We start from the raw sequence: 26,098 nt of genomic DNA, 5'->3' as shown, positions 1-26,098 counted from the left end.
TGGAAGAATGACCACCAAGCCTTGGACTGTTTCTACATGATGAACTTTTCTTGTCAAGGTCGTCATCCTCCATCTTAGTTAGCTGCCATGGCTACAATGACAAACCAAGAAGATGATCAAATCTGGCTTGCAGACAGTGGTGCCAACACCCATATAACGACATACATGAGTAATCTGGAAATCAGTGAGCCTTATGATGGTGGAGATGAGCTTGCAGTTGGTAATGGTTCTGGATTGACTATAACACACACGGATTCTTCCATTCTCAAACACTCTCAATCTAAATTCAATCTTGAGGCCTCTTATGTACTATCAAATCACTCAATAAATGCAAAATGTAGCCTATAAGACTTTAGTGTGTAGATGTAAGCTATATGTTAAACCATCTTAATCTCCTTGTGTTTATTCTATCTTCTTGTCATTTATATTTCGCATTATGAAATCTTACATGGTTTACCTTCTCTCCAATATGTGCCACATGGGCTCGTTTGGCAATGAATTTGCCAAAGTCCAAATTTTTTTCAACTCCCCAACATTGTTACCTTTTGTATTACATTAATCACTTTTTATTATTATTCAAATAAAAAATTCACTATAAAACAAAACATTTTTAATTTTCTATACAAAAATTCAAAATTTTTATTTATTTTATATCACATCAATCACTTTCAAATTAAAAAACACCTACCAAGTCTATTCCCAAACAAGCGCCATGATCACTCAAAAGCCATTGACTAGTAGTTAGGGTTAGACACTTTAAATCCTAGACCTTCACTATTTGTCCCTAGCCTGCGGTCAACTTGGGCTGCTCAATAAGATGTCTTTGATAAAGAGTTGTGTAAGGAGAAAGGCCAAAAAAAAAAAAAAAAAAAAAAAAAAAAAATAAATTAAAAATTGATGAGATATGAAGTAAAAAAAATTTTGAATTTACTTTGAATAAAAATTAACCAATTTTTTTTTTTTGTTTTTTTGTTTTGTTTTAAAATTACTTTTTAATGAGAAATTAGAAGAAAATGAGTAATGTTAGGACTATTATATTCCTAAATCTGATTAGATTTTTAAAATTACTATTGAATTTGATAGGATTATTATTGAATTTTGAATTATTAATGATTTTAAAAGCTATACTATATTTGAGAGAAGTAATGCTACAAGTCTTTCTTGCGTCACTTAAAGAATGATGTGGCTCTTAAAATTACCATTGAACTTATGATTAATAATTATTAAATTTTGATCAAATGATAATTTTAAAGTCATTTTATTTTTAGAATGAAACAAGAGTGATATAAGAGAAATTTTTAAAATTACTCATTTGAGAGGACTAAAAAAATTTTAGTGCTTTTAAAGAAAATTGTTCCCAAGCATGCCGCATGAGGTATGGCTAAGGCTTAGGAGAAGCATTATAGCCGGAATTCATCCGTATATAATGCTTTTTCATGGCACATTTTAATTGAGTAATGCTACGGAGCGTAAAGAAATCCGTACCAAATCCGTAATAGATGATGTGTCCTGGTTAACAAACCTTACTAGGGTTATATCAATTTTAGAAAAAGAAGAAAGAAAATTGAATTCCGAAAGGTGCTATGCGTGGATTGAAATTTCATTTCCCACCTTTTCACTTCCCCTCTCCCCACGGACGCTGCTCCCCCATGAACGCTGCCATCCCCCCTCTCCCGGCCAAGCACTGCTGCCCACTGGGAAGCAGTGGCGCCAGCCACCATCCACCACCAACAAGGCCGCCGCCCACCATCCGGTGACTTTCTCCGAAAATACTGCTCTCTCTCTCTCCCCCCTCCGCCAACCACCGATACCGAACCCATCGGCGACGCCCACCCATCACGGCACCGACTTGGACAGCTACCTCCACCCATTTCACCTCCCCCATTTTTCCTAAAATTTTCCCAAGCAAGGCTATCCTTTCATAGTAGATGCACGCGGTTTAGACCAGTGGGAAAAAAAAAAAAAACACACACCGTGTTATCAAGTCCATGAAATGGGTATAGAATTTTTCCACCCAGAAGAATTTTGCCGGTGGGCGGCAGTGCTTGGACGGGAGAGGGGGATGGCGGCGTTCGAAATGAAATGTCAATCCAGCGTGATTGGATTTGAATTTTTCTTTTCTTTTTTTAAAGTGGATATAACCCTGGTTTGTTAACTAGTATACATCCTACTGGTATACCTCAAAGGGCTGCGGAGCTCATGAATGAAATTCCTTTACTACTCATTACTAGGTTTCCTAGTAAACGACGAAAAGAGGAAATAATTTTTTTTTTTTTTTGTTCTTGGGTGGATTTTGTGTTCTCCGATTCGGACAAATGGACGACTAATAATAAAAGAAGAGAGACATGTTGCGCCGGAGGAACGCTACTTGTTCATTCTGGGTCCCCGCTACTTGGCGGTAGCCGAGAGGTGGCGCATGCGGCGTGCCATAACCCCACCCACCTAACTTTCTCGTCAATGAAAATGGTTGTTGTCTAGCCACCGTCTCTTCAATGCTCTCAAACTTATCTTTCAATTTCAATGATCCACTCCATTCTAAGTGGGGTGAGATGGCTGAGGCTGAGCTTAGGGAAGGGTTGCTTAAGAAGAATAACAATGTTGATTACTATGACAACTGCCCCGGCTGTAAGATTGATCGCCTGAAAGAAGACACACCTGGCCCTCCTTTCAAGCTTCTGCTCTATGTCTTTATCGTGGTCCTCGCCGCAGGTAGGGGTCCCCCGCCCCCCCTCTTTTTTTATGTTCGGTTTGTCAATTTTGGATAATGAAAGATTGGAGTAAAATTAACTTCTTGTTTCTGTTTGAATTGCCTATTCTTCTCTGCATGGAGCATGTTGGAATCAGACCATTCATTTTCTCATATTATCAAGTTGTTAAAGGGTGTTAAGAAGTTGGAGTAAATTTTCTGTTTTCGTCATTTGTTGGGAAATACTTCTTCGCAAATTTATATTATTATCTTAATGAAGTCAAGATTTAAACAGATAAAATGTATTTGGGTTCCAAGCATATAATGTCTGTATCTTTATCTTCTGTTTGCTTTCCAAGCATATATATAATGTCTTCATTTGCCTTTGAGATAGCATCGCTATTATTTCATTGGACTTTGATATCAATCCATTTATATACACTTCACAGGAGCTTGGTATCAACTTTGCTTGAAAAAAATCAACAGTTCCTATGGCATAGTGCCGTATGTTTCTATTTAGTTGCAGGAACTTTAATGACATTAGATAATTCTTCCCATAGAGCATGTTGCATTCTTATATGGCCCAATTCATTTTTATATTAAAAAGTATTAGTTCTTTTCCTACACATTTTGTTTTTTACTGAAGAATTGCAACCATTACGTACTCTTTTGTGGTTTTAATTTTTGCAGCTTTGCCCATATCATCTCTGTTCCCTTTCCTATATTTCATGGTAAGTATGTTACTTTGTGAAACTTCTATCTATATTCTAAAAGATTGACCCAAAGGCAAAACAAACAAATCACTACTGTTCATCTTTTTATTGTTTTATTGATAGCTTGAAAATTTTAAAAGTTCCCAAATCACAAATGCTGCAAGTTCAAAGTTTGTTTTTTCAGGGTCAGGGATGAGACTTGTAGTCTTTTTATTTTTTATAATTTTATAATTTTATAATTTTTTTATTAAAGGTTTTCCTTCATACAAGTAAAATACAAGCACCTAGGGGGGGGGGGGGGGGGGGTGTCCAAATGATGATGTTGAAAGGAGTCATCTTTGGGATGAATTGGTTAGTCTTATGAGTTGGTGGGAGTTGCCATGGTGTATTGGGGGAGTTTTCAATGTTGTTCAGTTTCTGTGTGAATGCTCAGGTGATTCTAGACATTCAAGAGCTATGTTGGATATTTCAAAATTTATTTTTGATTAGGGCTTCATGGACATCCTTCTTGTAGGTGGGAATTTTACTTGGTCTAATAATTTAAATGTGTAGTCATGGTTTAGAATTGATAGGTTGCTCCTATCTCCGGTATGGGAAGAACGATTTCAACCAGAGCTTGGATATTCTTATTCCAAATAAAGAAAAATGTGCATGGGTGACCAAACAACCATCTTCTTCTCTAAACCTCACTGGAAGTTTGCTGGTGACACTTAGAAGTTGCCAATGACTACTAGAAAGACAATGACAAAATCAACTGATGATCATAACCACGCAAGAATCCGTAGCAACGCCATTGTTTTTGAAATCCCCAAACCACCACTGCAGTCGTATTTGGCCACTAAAGACAGCACTGTGTATCATAGAGAGCGCCAATTACACCACGCAATAGCCTTGGGCAGGATAAAACTCAAATCCCAGGAGCCACGATTGCGGTTTTTCTAGTTAGGCCGATGACATCATAACACCAATGACGGTGATCTCGACACCATTGGCCCCCTAACACGGGCATTAAGCCTAGTACTCAATAGTGTTTGAACAGTGCCAAGAACAAAAGGGGTGAGAGAAGAAAGGGAAAAGAGAAGAAGCAGGGAGAAATGGGAAGGATCACAGGGAAAGGGTTAAACCCTAGGCTCTGATACCATGTTGTAGAATTTGCATGCAATCAGACAGAAAGAGAAGGCTAGCAAATCTAACGTAGCCTCTCTCACCTCTTTATTATTTATATATATTGTAAAATTCAATATAATGACCAAAATACCCCTGTAACAAATCCCTATCTCTAACAAATTCTTCTATCTCTTCTAACAAGTCCCTACCAATTAAACAACTTAGAGACAATCAGTATATATTGGCATTTTCTTTTCATTTTTTGTTTTCATTATGTTCTTCTCATTTCTTTATTTTGATCCCTTGCATTTTGACTTTTTGCAGATAAGGGACTTCCATATTGCTGAAAGGGAGGAAGATATTGGCTATTATGCTGGTTATGTGGGTGAGCATAATTTCTATGCATCTATATTTATGGTCTTTTTATTCTTAGGAATATTTTTTGAGGCCCTTATCTCTTATTATATACCTCCTATTCCTTGAAGGATCTGCATTTATGTTTGGAAGAGCTTTGACTTCTGTGCTATGGGGAATGATAGCTGATCGCTATGGTCGAAAGCCTGTAATATTGTTCGGCATGATTATGTTGTTAGTACAGCTCATCATGAGTTTCCTATTTTGTAATTAATACTCATTGATGCAGTTCTGCAAATTTCAGATAGAATTTCTCATTTTAGTCCCTTTGCTTGTGGTATGACCGTTTCAGGGTTATTTTCAATACTCTTTTCGGCCTTAGTACAAACTTTTGGATGGCAGTTTCTACAAGGTTTCTTCTTGGAAGTTTGTGTGGTATACTTGGCCCAATGAGGGTATGTCTCTTGCCTTGGGAATGAATGTTTGGGTTCTGTAACAAACAAGAGAAATGCTACAATTCCCAAAATGTTTCTCCAAAATATTGTCCCCAAATGATGTGTGTCACAATCCCATGAAATGGTGACACATTTCCCAAAATAATGGATTACATAGGATTGTGACACATCATTTGGGGCCATATTTTGTTGAAAAAAATTTGGGAAGTGTAGCACTTCTCAACAAACAATAATGATAATAGATTGAAATTTTGTCCATATGTTTTCCTTTTGGGTTTGTAGATTGTTATCCCAAGGTCTTCATTGTTGAAAGGCCTGGAGTGATATGAAATTTTGTTGTGCTTACACATGGTTAGGGAGGGAAGCAATGGTGTTAATATGGAAATGTTTTGACTTAAGAAGGCCAGAAACAGTTTGGTGTCCAAATAAGATAAACTGTCCCGGTGTTAGTTTATATTGTCAAAGGCAAGCTTAAAATGGTGTCAACTTATGTTGTCATGAATGCTAAATCACCATTTGTCCCAAAAGCTTAAGTTGATAGGAAATAGTTGATTTAATCATTTAATTAATATTCTAACACTCCCCCTCACGTGTGAGCTCAAACTTCCCCTTAATAAGTGTGGCCCAACATGGAGAATATGTAATTGAAATGGGAGGTGAATGATGGAAATAAGGTTCGAATTTAAGACATTTGCATTGGTACCAAGTTGGAAGAGAAAAAATGAAGGAAGAATGACAAAATACTCTTATTTTCCTTGATGATCACTCGACGCTATCACATCATGTATATAGAAATTGGTACAATCTAATATGGAAATATAATCAATGAAAAATAAATGGAAATAAAACCAGATCAACCGTTTTGGAAGTTTCCTTCTTCAACAATGAAACTCAGTACACTTCATGGTGGAAACTAGTTCTTGATATAATACCTATATGATCATCCCTATCATGATATGGCAGACTCAGCATTAGCCATGCAGCCTCAAGCAGCATCCATCTGCAGTTAAACCTGATCTATACATCATCATCAAGAGCTTGGTTTGGCCTTGCTTTAATATTGTGATCGTGGAATTCTAAGCTGACCTTGCTTTATCCTGAAGTTTGTTTGTGATTTAGGGACAATCTCTTGTCAGTTTGTTGGCTGATGGGTTTTATTACTGCTAACTACCATATTGTCATCTTTGGAAGCCATTCCTAGCTGTTGCTTTGTGTTTAGGCCAAATTTGGGCCATTTGGCCTGTGGTTGCTTTTGCTATCTGGCGCATGTATGAAACAATTAGTGATAATTTTTTCCAGATAGCTGATAAGCAATACCATTGTTATTATTGTGCAATTTGTAAATTGGATTACATGTAAACATATGAAGTTTTTTGAATGTAACCAGGCATATGCTTCGGAAATTTGCCGTAAAGAATATCAAGCATTGGGAATGTCAATTGTAAGAAAATTTTTCCCTCTTCTTGTAAAGTTTTCAACTATGATGCAAAATAGTGAAGGAAGAAGCTTTTTTTTATTTTTTTATTTTTTATTTTTTATATTTTTTTTATCAGATTAGCACATCATGGGGCATTGGATTAGTCATTGGTCCAGCTGTTGGAGGTTTTCTTGCCCAGGTACTGTTTTCAGTTACTTATTTGTTCTTATTTGTTTATTTTTTTCTTATGCAAAATATAACTTTAAGGAATGGGTAAATGGTGCCATTATAGTACTGAAATATATTGGCAACGTTGCGACTAACAGTGAGGAATAAGTTCCCTGGGTATGTGTTGCAGCAAGAAACAAAAAATTATGTGCAAACTTGATGGAAAAACAGTATCAAAAGTTGAGGGATTAAATACAAATTTTGGAGTTCCATATGTGTTGGACACTCAACCTGGTACAGTTAAGCAGCTATTTGGCATGTTTGGTCCAATTGACGAACCATGGTCAATGATATTATTAGCGATTATTTTCCATTTGTAACAAGATGTCTATTTCATTTCAGTTTAAATCACTGAAAATTGAGGCGAAGTCAATGAGCTGGTGTCCTTCGGCAGACCTCATTTGGTGGTGATGGTAACATGGTTCACTTGGACTAAATTTTTTGTTTTGATAATTAATCAAAATATCATTAAAAGTGTAAGGCGCCCCCATGTACACATGGAGTATGCAAGAGAAGCCACCTAAGTAGTAGGAGCAAAAAGAATAAAAAATCATGATAACTAATCACTAAAGGAGAAATGTAAGTAGCTGTCCAAAGATACAAAATGTTGAAGAAACAAGATTTCAACTCCTCCAAAGTCCTCTCACGATCCTCAAAATACCTATCATTCTGTTCTCTCCAATGACACCACGACAAGCACAAAACCACCATCTTCCAAAAAGTAGCACTCTGAGAGCTACTGGTGGTCCACCACCAAGCAAACAAACCGACTTCTTGTTTAGGCATTCCCAAGACAAGAATCGATTGAAGAAAACATTCTAAATGGCGCAAGCAACCTCACAATGAACAAGAAGGTGGTCCACAGTCTTTCCATTCTCTTTGCACAAAACATACTAATCAACCACAATGATGTGGCGCTTTCGGAGATTGTCTGTTGTAAGAATCTTTCCTACGGTTGCCGACCACACAAAAAAGGCCACCCTTAGAGGAATTTTAGTCTTCCAAACACTTTTTCAAGGGAAACATAAACTATCATGACAACCCATGACACTGTAGAAGGATTTAACACCAAACAACCATTTTTTTGGAAGGGATCCACCACAACCTGTCTTCCCCTTCCCTTATCATTCTTATCAAGGACAACAACTTGTAGAACGAGGCAAAGACATCCACCTCCCAATTGTTAGCCGTTCCAGAAAATTCCATGTGAGCCTCAACCGGAGCATCCTTTGTGCAAGCAATACCAAATAAAATTGGGAAAACATCTTTAAGGGTCATATCCACACACCAAAGGTCATACCAGAACCAAACCTTGGAACCATCATCCATTTCAAATTTGGTGTGACTACAGAACTTCCTCCAACCCCTCCTACTATGAAATAATTCGTTTCACTATAGAAGGCAGAAGCCCTAAAATTTGACAAAAGATACAGCCCTAGGCAAGCATAATGGTGAAAATGAATATGTTGCTAAACCCTGATAATTGGTCTATGGCATTTTGGTTACGTTCAATAAGGGCGTTGTACCTCTCATTACAATTTCAGCATTGTTTTTGGGCCTTAATATGATAAAATGTTACTTCCATTTATGGTCTCCTGTTTTCCAGTTAATTAGCACTCTTTATCTTTTCAGGGGATTGTTGTTTTTTCCTTTTATAATGTTTGCTATCATCAATACCAAAAATTAAAAAGCTCAAGAAGTGGGCCATCGATGTATATTATTAAGCTCACACGTACTCCAACATATTAAAGCAATTATTACTTTTGATTTTCTTCTTTGATTGTTTATAATTAATGGTTAGTATTACCGCTTGTTCTTTTATAAAGAGGGCAAATTTGGCCTGCCAAGTGAGATCCAGCCATCCTGTCCCACATTTGGTGGGACGGGGGGTGGACACATGGATCTATATTAGGGATTGGGATAGGTCTCTCCCCTACCCGTTCAATCCTGTTTGACATTTAGTATTTGTTTGTAGTGCAATTTAGTATTTGTTTAATTACATTTAGAAAGAATTATCTTTTAATTGCCTTTTATGTCTTGTGTTTTATACACAAATTTCTACCGATATATTTCTATTGAAAAATATAAAAACATATTATAAAAGGGTATAAATATACATGGTGAGGCAGGGTGGGGACAAGGATTTATTTTGCCTTGCGTGGACATGGGGGATCCCCATAAGTTCTTAACTCAGAGATGGGGAAATTTTGCTTGTTAGGGATTGGGGTGGGAATGGATTCCCCAGCTTTGCTCCTTCGGGTCGCCATCTATCGTTTGACTTTACTTTGAGGGAATTTGATCCACCAATGGATCTTTGAAACCCTTCATAAATCTTGTCTAGTTAAGCATTGCTTCAAACTGAATTGTGGAAAGCAAGCTTTTTGAACTCAGTTTGGACAGCCTCTTCTACCTTGTTTTCTTATGAATGTAGACAAACTTAGTTGTCTTCTTTGATTTATAAAAGGCTTTGTAAGTCAAACTTACTGATCATTTGCGGTTGATTGATTGATATGTTAGCCTGCAGAGAAGTATCCAGACATATTTTCTGAAGAATCTCTGTTTTGGAGGTAAGCAATAGCCTTTCTACTCCATATGCTTAAGCATTACTTTTATGCTTCTCTCAAACAATAGTTTTGGTTCATCCTTTATGTTTAATTAGTAAAGCATAAATTATATTTGTAGGTTTCCGTATTTGTTACCTTGCCTTCTCATATCAATCTTTGCATTGGGAGTATCTGTACTTTGCTGTTGCCTCCCGGTATGTTACGATATCACAAGTTACAGTGCTTTGTCATTTTCTTTCTTTCATAAACATATTGGAGTTTTATATATATTTTTTTTCAGCCAATTTGGTCTTACTTTATCTTAATCTATGGTCCTTGTATTGTCTGATGCATTCTTGTGTTTATGAAAAGAACCCCCCAAAAAAAAAAAAAAAAAAAATCTCATTGAATATCTATCAAGAGTGTGTGGACAAAGGATTATTCATAATAATAATAATAAAAAAGAATGTGGACAAAGGATTGTCTATAGTTTCTCAAAAAATTTGCAGAAAGCAGGTAGCACCATTAAAGTTCAAAAGACTAAAGGCTGGAAACTCATCAGTTGAGGACAATATTCTTATTAGTAATTGCATCTATATACCAAGGTCTGCCAAAGTCTGTTTTGCACTGACTGGGGGATGGATATTATGGATATCCATTTAACATTTGTTTATAACTTCTCCGAAGTTACTAAATAGGCCCATATACTATGCGGCTATTTGACACTCCCCTTGGTGTTATGATCAGAAATCATGAAAAGGTTGGAAGTAATGATTGGGTGTCCATTTGAGGATGTTGGGTTGAAATGCCAGCCAGTGTAACATAAAGGTGCAAATGTTAGGCAACTTGGTTTTCAATTGTTAAACCACCATTTATCCCTGTTGAGAGGTTTGCATGAAGAATGTTTGGGAGAAAGAGGACGCTCGTGCTTCTTACATAGCCTACCTCAAACATATTATTATATAAAATTAAAGAAATACAATGGAGAGGTCTTGTCATAATCAATACCATATGTTTGCGTAATCCCTTAAATCAAGCAAGCTTTCAATCTTTCATCTTTCCTCTTTTAGCTAGGTGCATCCTCTTGTATACTTCCTATGTAATTAGAGGCGCTTTTACGTCTTTAATGATAATTATTGATTACTTATCAATAAAAGCCTTCGATCTTTCAACAAACCCATTAGGATTTAACTTAATAGTGTTTATGTTAGAATATAAATTAATTGATTAAATTTATAATTTCTTATCTGCATAAGCTTTTCGGATAAGTGGTGATTTAACATGGAATCAGAGCGGAGATCTTGAGTTTGAACCTTGTCTCTGTCATTGGCCTCCCGTTTTAATTAAATATTCCACGTGTTGAAGTTTACCTATTAAGAGGGAGTTTGAGCTCACATGTGAGGGAGTGTTAGAATATAAATTAATTAATTAAATCTACCCCATTCTCTTAGTTTAAGCTTTTGGGATAACTGATGTTTTTCCTGTATACCCATTTGCAATCAGCAGTCTATTTTTGCCGGGTAGTAATGGAACAAACTCCCAAGTTCCATTTTGATGCGAGGCCTCTATTTCCACGGCTTACTTCCAATCAGAGCTAGATAACGTGTTGACCTTACATATTAAGAGGGATTTTGAGCCCACACATGAGGGAGAGTATTAGAATATAATTTAATTGATTAAATCCATCATATTTTCTTAGTTTAAGCTTTTGGGATAACTGATGATTTAATAGTATTCTCATTTGCAATTAACAGTCAATTTTTTCCAGGTAGTAATGGAACAAACTCTCAAGTCCTATTTTGATTGGAGGACTCTATTTCCATTTCCATGGCTTACTTCCGATCAGAGCTAGATAAGGCATCCTTCATTCCTTATCAGGGATAAGGATATCTACAATTCTCATGTGTATTCCAGTATGAGGATAGATCTAGTTCAATTTGGCCGAGCCCTGCCTAGAAGGAATAAAAAAAAGAACAGAGGTTTTGTTTGGTCTGCGTCTAGCCCAAATTGACCGGGTCAACCCATTTCAGCTCGGCCAAAAGTTCTATTTAGACTTGACACTCTTTCAGGTCAAACCGGGTTTTATCAGGTCAACTTGATACCCATTCGATTAATGAGATAGCATGCAGCGAGAACAACATCACTCCAAAATTGTTTTGGAACATGAGCAACATCAACAGATGAAGTCTAATGGATAATGTCTTTGTCAGACAGATAGGGTGCAAAATAGCTAGATGTATATTCTTTGGCATTATCAGAACGTAAGATAAGTATTTTCTAATCAAATTGAGTCTTAATTGTATTACGAAAAATTTGAAAAATAAAAAATAACACGGAGCGATTTTTCATGAAAAATAACCATGTAATACGAGAAAAATCATCTACGAAGTTCACAAAATAGTGAAATTTATTTGACGCTACATTAATTGGATCCCATACATCAAAATGAACTAACTCAAAAAGACTCAAAATCTTACTAATAACTCTTGACGGAAAAGAGACACGATGATGCTTGCTAAGCTGATAAGCTTTGTAATGCAAGGACAACTCATGATGAAGACTAGGAATTTGATGCTTCAAAGTAGAAAGTGAAAGATGACCAAGACGAAAATGGCATTGAAGACCAAAGACAGACGACTACAAAGCTCGAGATGGAAAGAGAGGCGCAAGATCTGGAGAATATAATCCACTAGCTTCATGCTCCATACCAATCATCATCTTCGTCTCGAGATCCTGAAAAATGCACAATGATGGATTAAAACTAACAGAACAATTAAGAGTTTTGGTAATTTTCCTAATGGATAACAAGTTAAAAGGAAAACCAGGAACATGTATTATTAGACAACAACTCGAGATCAGGACTAAGATGGGGTAGTGCTGGAGCTGCCAACTTTGGTGAGGGAACGAATGGCTAGGGTGAAACTTTGAGGTGAATCAACATCATGGTAATTAGAGAACAATAGAGGATAAAAGACGATGATAACAATAGAGGCAATCAGCGAGCACAACACAATTTAATGGAAACACAACCTGCCACTGAAACAATCAACCACCAGAACAATGTCCAGCCACCATAGACACCATTGAACACCACAATGCTGATCAACACAAACACACACCCTGAGCGATTTTCTATACAGGACAAAACTCATACAACAACAGCCACAATACCGGTTCTGTTGTTTACCCCTAAACTATCGACGATGACAGAGCCGATGGCAGTGATGACAACGACATAACACCACTAATGATGGTGATATTGGCACCATCTACCTTCAATCATGGGCATAAAGCCCAATGTCTTAGTAGTTTGAGATCAATAGCACAAGAGGGAGTAGGAAAACAAAACAAAGGGAAGAAGAAGCAGGGATAAATGTAAACAATCGGAGAGTGAGGGAAGGAGTCAAACCCTAGGCTTTGATACCATGTTGTAAGGTTTGCATGAGAAGCACAAGGAGAAAAAAGAGGCTAGAAAAGCTTGCGTAGCTTCTCTCACACCTGTATTATGTTTTGGATTGCAAATATAGTAAAATGACCAAACGACCCCTTAACAAATTCCTCTCACTAACATATTCTTTTAACCCTAACAAACTCTTCGAACCGGAGGCTTCTTTTAGCATCAACCAAATAGCCAGCATACAGCATAATGTTGCTGGCAGCACAGATGGTAAAGATTGAACATGTTGCTATAGACCAAAATGTCACGAAGTAAAGGATCACAAAGGCCTTTCCTGTCTTAAGGAATTAAAAGCAGACTTATGTCGAGAAATGCATGTATAGAGGACATGCGATCAACCTTTATGCTAGAAAACATTGAAGTTTACCTAAATATGTAATTTTGTAATTGAAGTGAAGAGTTACAAAATATTTACTCTATGAGATTTTAAAATTTATTACAATGGTGACTTTGATTCGTGGGGTCTAAGTGCCATCATGTAGTTCTAGCTATTTATTAAGAATGAAACTTGTTGACTAGTGTGATTGAATATTTGACTTTTATACTAAATTAGATGAGATTATTGTCTACGTCTAACAGTAGATGCTTATCCGCTTTAATTTTGATTAATGCCATTCGATTTTATTGTACAATGTTTTGTACTTATAGTGAATACAATTTAAGCATTTCTTATCCCTTAGATATTCCCTTTGTTATTTTAAGGGAAAAATACATTTAGTCCCCTCAATCTACCCCTCCTTTGGCACTTAAACCACCACACTTTAAAAAGTGACACTTGACTCATTCCAACTACTACATGGGTTGGAAGTTCACTCTTCATTAGCATTTGGCATTAAAATGGACTGAAAAATGCTGTGTGATTTGCATGTGAATTGTTTTACTTGAATTATCCACTTACCCCTAAAAATTATTTTAAAAATAAAAACTAAAAAGAAACTTGAAGGGGTGGCCGAACACCCCCGCCATCTCTGAACTGGTCAGGAGGGTGGTTCGGTTACCCTTTATTGAGAGGTTTGCATGAAGAATACTACAGAGAAAGTGGAGGCTAGTGCAACTTACGTAGCCTACCTCAGACATATTATTATATAAACTTTGAGAAATATGATAATGACCAAAATACTCCTAAACCCTTATACATTCTTCTAACATCCTTCATTTTTTTTTTTCAATTGTTTCTAATTTTTATATATTTTAGGGGCAATTTTGGTAGTTCAAATAAAAAAATTCATGTGCATGTCATGTGCGACATTTTTTCGTTTATTTTAACACCATATGCTAATGGAAGGTGTAACTTGTAATGGTGTGGTAGTTGGAGGGATTCAAGTATCACTTTTTGAGGTTTGGTGGTCTAAGCAAAGTAAGGGGTGGTAGTTTGAGGGAACTAAGTGTATTTTCCCCTACTTCAATTATTAATATTGAAGTGTAAAGTATGATTTAGCATATTAATAATATACTATCTTCAGTATAATTTTTTTGCATTTATAATATTGTGGCTTGCAATGATTAAAACTTTAAAGTCTAAAAATTTCTGGATGGGGCAGGAAACGATGCATATGCATACTAAAAATAAAAGAGAGCTTGAGGACTCACATGATCAACGAGCGTCCACCACTTATGGGCCTGATGAGGAAGGAAGCATGCAAAAAAAGTCTGAGGAGAAGTATCCAGCTTCTCAACAGAGCCTTCTGAAAAATTGGCCATTGATGTCATCTATCATTGTCTACTGTGTTTTCCAGCTTCATGATATGGCTTATACAGAGGTAAATTCTCTTCTTGAATTCAATTGTAAATGTTTTTTTTTTGGATAAGGAAATTATGAGTCTTTTTAGTAATAACTAGAACGGTTTTAATATTTATCCGTCCTGGTCTTCAGATTTTTTCATTGTGGGCTGTTAGTCCCAGGAAATATGGGGGATTGAACTATACGACTACAGATGTTGGTGAAGTTCTTTCTATTACAGGTAATATGGCTAGATGGTATGTTACCATCAAGTGAACTATTCTATTTAGTGTTTGATCTCTTTTCTTAGCAGTCTAGTAGTTTGTCTCCTCGTACTCTGAACTTCTTGTTTTTTCAGGATAAACTTGAACTGTTTTGATCTCATCACTGTTACTACCCCAAGGGGTTGGCCCAAGTGGTGGAGGCCTTGGTCTTGAGGTATCATCCCCTTCAAGGTCCAAGGTTCAACACCTCATGGGTGCAAACAATCCTTTGGGGCACACCCCTGGTGAAATGCCAGCGATTTAACCAGTTCTGTGTAGGGAAACTTCTGAGAGTGCGATGCACGGGACCGGGGTTTACTCTCCAGGGGTGGGTCCAAAGGGCCCTGCCTTGGAGAGGTTCCCCGACATCAAAAAGAAAAAAAAAAAATTTTTTATTTTCTGTTTTCTTGGCACTTGTTCTTTTCTAATTAATATAGGAAAATCGACGTAAGGGAAGAGTGATGCCTATAATTTTATCTGGGAAAATGTAAGAAAATTAATAAAACAATAGAAAGGAGATCTTATGCAACTTTAAGTAGTTGATACAATTAACCTTTAAGGAGGGGACTGTAGAAAGATCACAAAGATACTGTTGTGCATGGAAAGAAAAAATTGAAAGAGGAGGCTTATGTTTGTACTTTGCCTCTCATCTCATAATCTATATACATTGTAATATTCAATACTGTTAAGAGGTTTGCAGGAAAAAGGTTAGAGAGGAAGAGGAGGCTCGTACGTTGTAACGTAGTCTCTCTCAAACATATTATTATATAAGTTTAAACTACCCTCAAACCCTAATACATTCTTCTAACACTCCCCCTCAAGCTGGAGCATATATATCATATAAACCTAACTTGGAACAAATAAACTCTAATCGGTTACGACATAAATATTTTGTAAACATATTAGCTAACTGGTCTCCAGACTTCGCGAATGTTGTAAAATTTGTCTCGGACATAATGACAATTAACCTCAATATGTTTAGTCCTTTCATGAAAAACTGGGTTAGATGCATTATGTATAGCAGCCTGGTTATCACAAGATAATATCATACAATTATTATAGAAATTCCTAATAATATAGAGATTGCAATTAATGTGATAATTTTACAAAATATGACAATAATGTAGAAAATATTATGAGGATCCTATCACCCATCACATTCTGATCTCAACCATGGGTTCGTTTGCCACGCTGACATTAGCATTCGTATGGATCATATCAGCTACTGTATGTTGCTGATAAAACTTATTAAGCCTGGATTCTTGCTTTGATACAAGGTGAAGAATATGAACGGAAAAATAAAAAGAGAGAGAGAATGAAAGAGAGAGAAAGTGGTTGTCAGAAAGACAGAATCCAAAATTCGAGTTCCTACTCTATCACTGTATTATTTATATTAGACTTGAAATTATCACATTAAAGCTCTCAATAGTAAAAATATTAAAAAAATACGTCACATCAACAAAACCTTCCTCCTTTCTCAGAGTGTTCCAATCTGTTATCATTTTGAGTCAATGACCATATACTAATAAGCCAATCATATGGCTCTTAACATAAAAATAACCGAAGTAACATCTACTGCAAAGACAGTGCAAGAGATGATGTTTTTCATCTGAACTTTATCTAGTAATGTGCAAACTAACATTCAAATGCATTTCTCATCATAGCATAGTTTTCATATGAAGGGTATTACTCATTGGATATTTAATGGTTACCTTCTATTTTCTAAACTACCAGGCTTTGGTCTATTATTCTTTCAACTATTTGTATACCCCGTGGTGGAGAGGATATTTGGGCCCATCATGGTATCTCGCATTGGAGCTGTATGTCTTTTAACAAAATTTCTTTTATATATCATTGTTTTTTGTCTTTTCATGATGATATAAATTTTGCTCTTATTATTACCTATTGATTTCCTATGAAGGTCTTGACCATACCATTGCTGTCAAGTTACCCTTTCATATCTATGCTTTCTGGCCTCAGCCTCACACTACTGGTTGACTGTGCATCGATATTGAAGAATGTGCTCGCTGTAAGTGCAAGCTCAAACTAGAAAATGTACTTCTGGTATCACCACACACTCAAAAGGAGAAACTTATCTTTTAATTTTCCCTGCCCTATACTATACTTTTGGTATACCATTATTAAATACTGTTAGAAGAGTTAGGGTTTGAGTCATTAGGGTTTTGGGGGTATTTTAGTCTCTATGGTATTTCCCTAATCCTATATAATAGGATGCTTGTATTAGGTTAACATAAGTTGAATAATATAATAGCCTCCGCCTTTTGTGTCTAAACCGTTCATACAAACTATAACATGGTATCAGAGCTTGTTTCGATTCTTGGGTAGTTTAGTTTTCTTCTTGGTGGCAGCACTGCCCGTGTGGGCTAACCCACACGGGCAGTACCTTCAAAGAGCTCCGTAGAGCTGTTTTGTTCTTGTTTTAAGGTGACCGGAACTCCTTCCGGTGAGAAAAATATATATATTTTGTTTGTTTTTTATGTTCTGTGATGCTGGCTGGATGGTTCTATGGTGGTTTTCTATCTTGTCTGAAGTGGCCGGAGTATTCTGTGGTAGCCGGAAAAGTTGCAGCAGCCATCGAAAAAAAAAAAAAAAAAAATTCCGACGATTTGATGTTTTTGGTGTTGAAACGTTACTGTGTGGCACTCTATTGATTCTCTAGTTGCTGTTGTTGAAGTGGTCGGAGTGTTCTGTCTTCTCCGGCGAGCTCCGGCGAGTCTCCGGCGAAGGTCCGGCGAGCCTCCGGTGACTGTTTCTGTTCTGTTTTTCAGTGTTTTTCTTGTGTTTTTAGGTACTGCCGGCCAGTTCTGTGTGTTTCTGGCCAGTTTTGAAGCCCCGACGAAGTTCTGGCATATTTCCAGCAAAGCTCCGGCAAAGTTTTTTGTTTTTCCGGTATCTGTTTTCCGGCTAATCTTGTTGGTTAATCATGTGAAAATTTGTTGTTTGTTTGTTGTTTGTGATTGATGTATCCGACCGGCCTTGGATTCTCCGGCGAGAACCGATCAAGTGATTGTTGCATCCGACCGGCCTTGGTGTTTTTCGGCGAGAACCAATCCCAAGATCGATGTATCCGACCAGCCTTGGATTCTCCGGCGAGAACCGATCAAGTGATCGTTGCATCCGACCGGCCTTGGTGTTTTTTGGCGAGAACCGATCAAATGGTTGTTCAAGTTACCAACGAGTTTTTCAACCGGCATTGAAGTTTTATTTAATTAACTTGTGTGGTCCAAGCTGTTCCAGCTTGAGGGGGAGTGTTAGAATATGTTTTCTAGTTGTTTTTCGTTTGCTTGTATCTTCCAAGCTGGATTCATATGATGTATATGCTCCAGCTTGAGGGGGAGTGTTAGAAGAGTTAGGGTTTGAGTCATTAGGGTTTTGGGGGTATTTTAGTCTCTATGGTATTTCCCTAATCCTATATAATAGGATGCTTGTATTAGGTTAACATAAGTTGAATAATATAATAGCCTCCGCCTTTTGTGTCTAAACCGTTCATACAAACTATAACAAATACTATAGAAGGTAGGACTGCATCCAAGCCATTCCTCCCAAGAACCCATTGATTAGGTCCAGCATTAAGTAATGACCACTTTTTTGTTAGTATATTGTTGTGGGGATGCTTGTCGTTGCTGGCTTTCTTGGCGGCCATATCCATTCTTATGAGTCTTCAATGTCATAACTCTCTGAATTTTTTCAAGAGAGAGATCAAGACCATGTTCTTTTTCTTCTATTCATATCAAGTGCATACCTTTTATTGAGCTTATGTGGCATACAGTTTTTGTGATAAATGGTTATATGCTTAGGTATATGTTGAGTCTCTAAGACTTCATTTGTCTATCTTCCAAGGATGATGTCAATAGTTATTTTGACTGGAAGTTTCGGATCATATTATTCTTTGATTTCCCCATCATTTTTTCATTTAACTTTTTTCCTCATCCCAAAATGGATAAAATTTTTGGATAAGTAAGAACTGGATAAATTAAACGATTTGGACATAACATATATATTTTTGATGCGACATCAATAGCATGGCCAGAGGAGTTCTCTTTAGAGGCTTAAGACTACAGTACTTGCTTTGACCAAACATGAGTTTTTTGGTACAAAAATAAGTGTCCATTGTATATAATAGTATTTTACTTGGTGTAGAAAAAGTTGCCTGGTGAGATTCTTTTTCTTTCTTTTCTCTTCTTCACCTTCCTCTTCTCTTTGTCTTCATTCAAGCCATTGTTAAATGTAGTATGCATAGCTTCCAAGGTTATTGATTACGCTATTTTGAACCCAAATCCAAAAGCCATTTAAAACCCTAGACCTGCAATATTTTCTCTTAACCATTAGCCATTGTTAAGGTTAGGGTAAGTAACCCTGCTAGCTTTCACGGTACAATTAGAGGATACACTTTATTACGAGAATGCCAACTCACATTCCCATCATATAAGTCCAACTTTGAACAAATAAGTTTCAATCGATTATGATCCAAAGATTCTGTGAATGCCTCTTTAAATTGATCTTCAGACTTTACATGTGTGAGAGAAATATCTCCGCTTAGTATCTTTCTTACATAAAATGACAGTCAACCTCAAAATATTAGGTTCTTCCATAAAATATAGGATTGGAGGTGATATAGAGAGCATCTTGATTACCACAAAATAGTCGGAGAGGTGTAAGCCATTGCCCTGTATTCCTGTCTTCTAAACTAAATCGCCCTACCACAGTCTGTTTCTTACTCTTCCATGTAACTAGATTACCTCTCGAAAAGATACAATACCCAATAGTAGATCTCTAATTTGAAGGAGAACTTGCCTAATCAGCATTAGTGGAGTCTTCCACTCTGAGATGCCTATTCAGCAAGGATACAGAATTAGTAGGATGAAGAACACCTTTCCCAAGGATAGGCCAAGAAGTACCATCAGCTAAAAAAGTTTGGTATTCAACAGGAATCAAATAAAAAGAGAGAGATACTGTATGAGATATATGTTTGTTAGCGCCAGAGTCAATGACCCAAGACAGGGATCAATTGACCACACGTGCAACCTAACCTGAATCAGTTAATGTGGCAGTGGAAGAAGAAGGAAGTGTAGTGTTCAGGGGCTGAGCAAGCTTGCTAAAATGAGTGGTGAGTGCATCATGGGAATCAGAACCAAACGGTACATGTACAGAAGAAGTAAAAGTAGGTTGTGACTGATAGTTCCTCTCAATGTCGCTTCTGTTGCTCCAAATTAGTAGTAAAGGGACGATACTGCAGTAATTAATCCCACAAATTTTTAGAGAACTATAGTACTCAGACAATGGTCACCCAAACTGCGTTGTAATGAAAAGCTTCTCATATATCTCATATACCCAAGAAACATTACTCTGATGCGAAAAAGATTCTGCAATAGATTCCCAAATCTTTTTAGAAGAATCACAAAATTCAACTGTGGTAGCAATGCGGGGTTCCATACTATGCCACAACCATCCTATAACAGTAGAATCCGCACTCATTGAATCCTCATAAATTGGATCTACCTTATCAGGTGGTTTATTTGTCAAATATTCAAGTTTATTTTCCCACAAAGGAAGATTTTCACAGCATGTGTCCAAGCTAGATAATTTAGACCTTTCAGTTTTTTCGAAGTAATTGATTTAGGCATAGCATGTGTCCATGCTTCAGATCGTGTGATGCCTTCTATGATTGGATTTTGGATGCTCTGATACCAAGTTGGATTGTATGTTCTAGTCCCTTAACCATAGCATATGTTTATATTAGGATAAATATAACATAATTACAAGAATACCCTTAAGCTATAAGAATAAAAAGCTAATATAAAAATATAAAATATAAAAACTCTAGCATCTATTATAGATTTTAACGCGGCTCTTACATTTTCAAATATAATCAGGTATCCATCACTACAGGATTGTTCCTTTTGCAGAACAGAGCGGTGGTAATATTACTTTTCCATTATCTTATTTCGTATCTTAAGATACATGAATTGGTAAATTCATTGTTGATTTGATGCTTCTTTGACACTTATGATAGAGCCAAAAGCAAAGAGGAGCAGCAAATGGCATATCAATGTCTGCTATGTCTTTCTCTAAAGCAGTTGGTCCAGCTGGTGGAGGTTCACTGTAAGTATTATCTTAAAAGAATCAATTGTTCATTCACTATTTAATTTGAGGCTCTTATTGGTCTATATGAATTTATTTTGGTTCTGGAAAATGTAACCTATGTCTATTTTAGGGTGGGGGGAGTTGGCTGTGTTTAGTTTTTTTTTTTTGATAAGTAATAACTAATCTTATTGAAAGTGTAAAGGCGCCCCAAAGTACACCGGGAGTATACAATAGGATCACCTAACTAGAAAGAGAAAAGCGAACAAGAAGCAATTTTAGTTGTAGCAAGTCATATTTAATTAATTGCTTTAAAATTTCAATTTTACTCAAATGAAAATAAAACGAAAGAAGAATGTACATAAAATTAGGCCAATTCCATGTTTCTGATGGATAAGCCTAAAGTTCAAACACATGCAATTCAGAATAAAAAATTTGCAGAGTGGATTCATGTGGGAATTTAGACTATTTAATTGAATCATTTGGCACAAGTTGGAGTTAGGAAATTCCAAAACAAAAAAGGGGGAAGATAAAACCAATTTTCTTAGTAGAATCTTGGTCAAATGATGGAAAGATATGTAAGAATGTGTATGAAAAATAAACAGCTTTGTACTGCTAATTTCCATAGCCACTTCTTAAGGACAAAAATAGATTAAATAAATTTCTTGATTTTACCGTTTCCCTGAATTATGAAAACCAACTAAATATAATTAATAAAGTTTTGCTTTTTGGTTAGAATTTAAACAAATTTTAAGAGACTCGTTTAAATGAAACATAAGCAATGGCGAAATCTTTATTGGATGTAGATAACAATTTTTATAGACAACTGATACTTATGTTTATCTTAATGTCTTTGGTCACTTCAAGTTAATAATGTGTTGGAACCAACCTGAACAAGGGGTTTGTTGTACAAATTATATTAACTCGCAAGTGCATGAATCGATTGTAGTTAATGGATTGCAAGTGTGAGGTTGATCCCACAGAGAATTATATTCTTGAAAACAAATTTATGTCTAAATCAATTGAACCCTAACCTAGTTCCAAATTTTTTAGAGATTATAGTTTGAATGAAAAATCAAAAGCAAAAGCAATTTAAAGTAATTGTAATCTAATGACGAAGCACTAGGGTTTCGGAATCCGCACTCACAAATTCATAGCACATAGTTCCATGATCTATAATCTTTCCCAAAGTTCTCACATGTAAATCTTAGGTTTGTTTTACTATTGCTTCAAAGAATTAATCAAAACATCCCATATATCCATTCATAACCCAAATTACAAAAGAAATCCAATATTTAATTAAATCATTAACTGTATCCATATATCACAAGAAAATATCCAATTTTTATCAAAACATCAATTGTATCCAAAGAATAAATCACAGGGGAAATCCAATTTTTAATGAAGAAAACCAAGCAATCAATTGCATTGAATAATTTTAAATCATCAAGTGTATCCTTGAATCACAAAAGATATCAAAGAATTATTCAATTCAATTGATTAGAAGTAAAACAAAAGGGAAATTAAATCATTAAAATGCGAAACACTACTTACATGGAACAAAGTGCTAATCATAAGTGAGGCTTCATCTTCAACCTTAGTTGAAGGTTTAGCCTCTCATGGTATTGAAAGACAAAACATGATTGATTGAATTCATAATGGAAAATTGAGTACTTACAAATATGGAATCACAAAGTTGAGATTCAAAAGCTAGGAAACCCTAAAATTCTCTTCACTCGCTGCCAGATTGGACAAGTGCGCTTGATCGCACACTTAGTGCGCTCGAGCGCACTCGAGCATCAATTCCTCTTTGCGGCGCAAGCATGCGCTCGATGGGCTTTGGACTGGGCGCGTATGCGCTCGATCTTGGGGCGCTAGGCTCGAGCGCACGTAGTATTCTCCGCTCGATCGTAGATTTGTTGGTAGCTTCTCCCAAGTGTGCAACTTTCACATAAATCCCGCTATTTTCTCATAGTAACCTACAAAACATTAAAGACACAAAACTAACCCAGAACATCAGATAATAACACAGCTAAAGGATTAACAAAAGTAAATTAAGAGGTCTCAATATGCAATATTTGGCACACATCAAGGTTGTAGGAAGGCTGGCCAAGTACAGAATTTTGGAAGTCTTAGAAGAACATTTCTTGGAGTACAATTATTGGGGTTGGTTACTTAAAGTGATATGTGATATGTGAATGTTGGCCCAGAATTCTGCAATGGTGCTGCCAGTTTGGTCTTAGGGTTTACTCGATGCCTGTGGTTGGAAGGGGATGGAATTGTCAGCACCGTAACAGTTGGGATGTCGTTGCCAACCTTCTCGTATGTGCAGCTGTTGCCATTGGTGTCGTAGTGGTGGATAGTAGAACCATATTATGGCTGCTGTCGTAGTGGTTCTACTTTGACAAATATATTGATTCAGGGATATTGGGCGTCACCTATGGTGGATCTTTCCCACTGTCGATCCAAAGGTTGAGGAGAGGAGTCATGTCAATGTGAATGCTTCATGTGAAAAAGTAGGACAAAACCCAATCAGGAGGTTGTGTGCACATATGTTTGCACTTCTACGTACTTTCTAGTACTTTCTAAGTATCTTAGAAGTGAATTTCCCTCTGCGTTAATGCCCATGTAATGTTAATGATATTCTCGCGTTAAAATTGTTCAAATTTTTTCCTTTTCAATTATTAATGAGTTACCATATATATGCAGATTTTCTTGGGCACAGAAGCGTCAGAATGCGTCTTTTCTTCCAGGTACAGAGCTCTACTTAAGCGTCATTCCTATTCTTTGTTAATAAGAACCAAATTAAGAATTTTGTCATGATATCATACTGTCCTATTGATGAAGGATAAGAAGAAAGAATTCTTATTATTTCTCAGTACCTCAATAATACATCTATACTTGTTTATATAGAGAAGCAACACCACTAATATGCAATCACAATAAATGAGAACATGTATAGAAAGGAAATCAAATCACATTCGTTGCATATCTTCAACACTTCCCCTCAAGTTGAGGCAAAGATATCTCGCATGCCTAGCTTGCACAAGGTTGAATAAAGAACATTATTCGACACTTCTTTAAAATATCCGCAAGTTACTCCCTTGTCTTCACATAAGGTATACAAATTAACCCTGCACGCAATTTTTCCTCGATAAAATGTCGATCAATTTCAATTTCCTTCATAAGACACTGTCGGGGTAGCCAGCACAGCTCCAGCTAAGAGTATGGTTTAATGTAGCTTTAGCGTTCCAAATTAGATTATGCCATTTCACCAAAAGTAACCTCCTCCTCTTCCTCCAAACCATGAATTTTCACCAACTATTCAGATTTTTTTGATAACCATTGAATTGCTGTTGCTACTTCCTGTACATTGGAATTATCGAATCAAGTGACATTAAAGCCTTAAGTGGTTATTAAAGGCCCCTGCTGAAGTATTGTATCTTCTCCGTTTCAGATTTTTTGTTTTACTTTCTCTGTTATTATATTTTCAATAACTTATCTTAGTTAACTTAGGCCTCTTATCTGAGTCCAATTGTTATTTTGAGATGCAGGTGGGCATATGGTTTTCTTCATTCTGAACTTGATTGAGGCGATTGGACTGCTGATGACTTTCAAACCTTTTCTAGTTGAACCAGCTGGGGACAGCATTTCATAGCTCAATCCTAGAGGTTGACTAGATATTGAAATCCCATCCTTAGAAGAATGTTTCAAGAAATTTGTTCCAATCATTTCAATGTTGCTAGTAGAGGGGGTAAGCTATAAATAATGGGATACTCACATCTCTCTCTCTCTCTCTCTCTCTCTCAGACCCAAACCATAGCCATTCCACGGTCAAAGCGACGCATCATTTATGTAATTTCAAAAATATATTCATTCTATTATATTCTGATTACATTTTATTTCGATTTTTATGTGTTGTGAATATAAAAGTCTTTGGCATGTTGGCTATAATTAGTTTATAGCCAAAATGCCACTTGTCACAGTCTTACTCACGCTTGGATTTAGTTTCTTCTTTTATATTTAGAAGATAAAGACCTCGAAACTGAATTTGTGTACCATGAACCGCATATTTTCATGATACGCCTCACAATGCCTTGCAATGTTCTTTTCTTTTAAATATTATTATTTTTAGCTCTCCCCTCTAATTGAATGTTCCATTTATTTTTGTTGCATTTTCTTTCTTTCAACTTTTGAGGTGCAATTGCGGGCTAGGAGGTTGGATAGAGGAATTAAGATCCTTTTCAGTCCGTTAGTTATATTTGAGGGTATTTTTGTCTCTTTAAAAAGTGAAAAGACAAAAATATTCTAATATAATTAACTGGATATTATCCAGTTCAAATGAATTGGAGAAGATTCTGTTCTTGGATAGAAACAAGAGTCGAGAAACTAATTTTTATTTATTTATTTATTATTATTGTTATTATTATTTCCATTGATAAAATCAGTTACACAGGAACATTAAGTTCTTGTAACGCAATATCACAAATACACTCTGCAATAGAATTAATCCAGGTTCTATCTACAATGTTCCTAGTAGCCAGTTTAGCGAGAGAATGGGCAACTCCTTTAGCATCCCTACGAACATGATCTGCTTGCCAACTAGACACCTCCTTTTGGACCATCCTCATATCATCAACGATGTGGCCAAAATGAACTCCTATCTGGGTTCTCTCCTGTAATGCTTGTATAACAAGCTGAGCATCCCCTTCTACCATCAGTTTTTGGAAACCCAATTCCTTACAAAAAATAAGTCCATGTAGCAACGACATAGCCTCTGCCACAGCAGGTTCGAAACAGCCCAATCTCGTGGTGCTCCGGGCTGCCATCACCTGGCCATTATGATCTCGTATTAGCACGCCTATCCCCGCATGTCCCTTCTGTTTGTCGCATGCAGCATCACAATTCAACTTGACCCACCCCACCGCTGGTGTCTTCCATTTCTCCTTAGTCACTGCAGAAGTTTCCTCTCGTCCCCGGTACAAAGATTGCAACTCCACCACAGCTCTCTTGGCACCTAGTACCAGCATATTCGGGTGAGTGAATTTTCCTT

The 26,098-nt window shown here is 36.5% G+C and overlaps 1 protein-coding gene across 2 annotated transcripts; it reads left to right on the top strand.

Moving 5' to 3' along the window:
* The first annotated feature begins 1,619 nt into the window (after positions 1 to 1,619).
* Positions 1,620 to 24,953, top strand: LOC132161841 (protein ZINC INDUCED FACILITATOR 1). 2 transcript variants are annotated; one of them, XM_059572042.2, is made up of 17 exons: positions 1,620 to 2,709; positions 3,377 to 3,417; positions 4,831 to 4,891; positions 4,992 to 5,094; positions 5,213 to 5,315; positions 6,703 to 6,756; positions 6,869 to 6,931; positions 9,478 to 9,527; positions 9,643 to 9,718; positions 14,502 to 14,720; positions 14,834 to 14,921; positions 16,678 to 16,763; positions 16,865 to 16,972; positions 20,838 to 20,882; positions 20,978 to 21,066; positions 23,755 to 23,798; positions 24,600 to 24,953. In XM_059572042.2, exons 1-17 carry the CDS (start codon positions 2,493 to 2,495, stop codon positions 24,701 to 24,703), a joined length of 1,551 nt encoding a protein of 516 aa, XP_059428025.2. In that variant the 5' UTR covers positions 1,620 to 2,492; the 3' UTR covers positions 24,704 to 24,953. The 2 variants fall into 2 exon arrangements, with proteins under 2 accessions (XP_059428025.2, XP_059428027.2); XM_059572044.2 differs by lacking the exon at positions 3,377 to 3,417.
* The last annotated feature ends 1,145 nt before the right edge of the window (positions 24,954 to 26,098 follow it).

Source organism: Corylus avellana, chromosome 10, assembly GCF_965113065.1.
Source record: "Corylus avellana chromosome 10, dhCorAvel1.hap1.2, whole genome shotgun sequence".
Taxonomy (NCBI): domain Eukaryota; kingdom Viridiplantae; phylum Streptophyta; class Magnoliopsida; order Fagales; family Betulaceae; genus Corylus; species Corylus avellana.
This window is presented reverse-complemented; position numbering and strand designations above follow the sequence as displayed.

Excerpts from the sequence above, each read along its gene's own strand:
- LOC132161841 (XM_059572042.2), top strand. The coding sequence starts at position 2,493 with ATGCTCTCAAACTTATCTTTCAATTTCAATGATCCACTCCATTCTAAG. Across the intron at positions 4,892-4,991 it reads CTATTATGCTGGTTATGTGG|GATCTGCATTTATGTTTGGA; the intron begins GTGAGCATAATT and ends TATTCCTTGAAG. Across the intron at positions 6,757-6,868 it reads AAGCATTGGGAATGTCAATT|ATTAGCACATCATGGGGCAT; the intron begins GTAAGAAAATTT and ends TTTTTTTATCAG.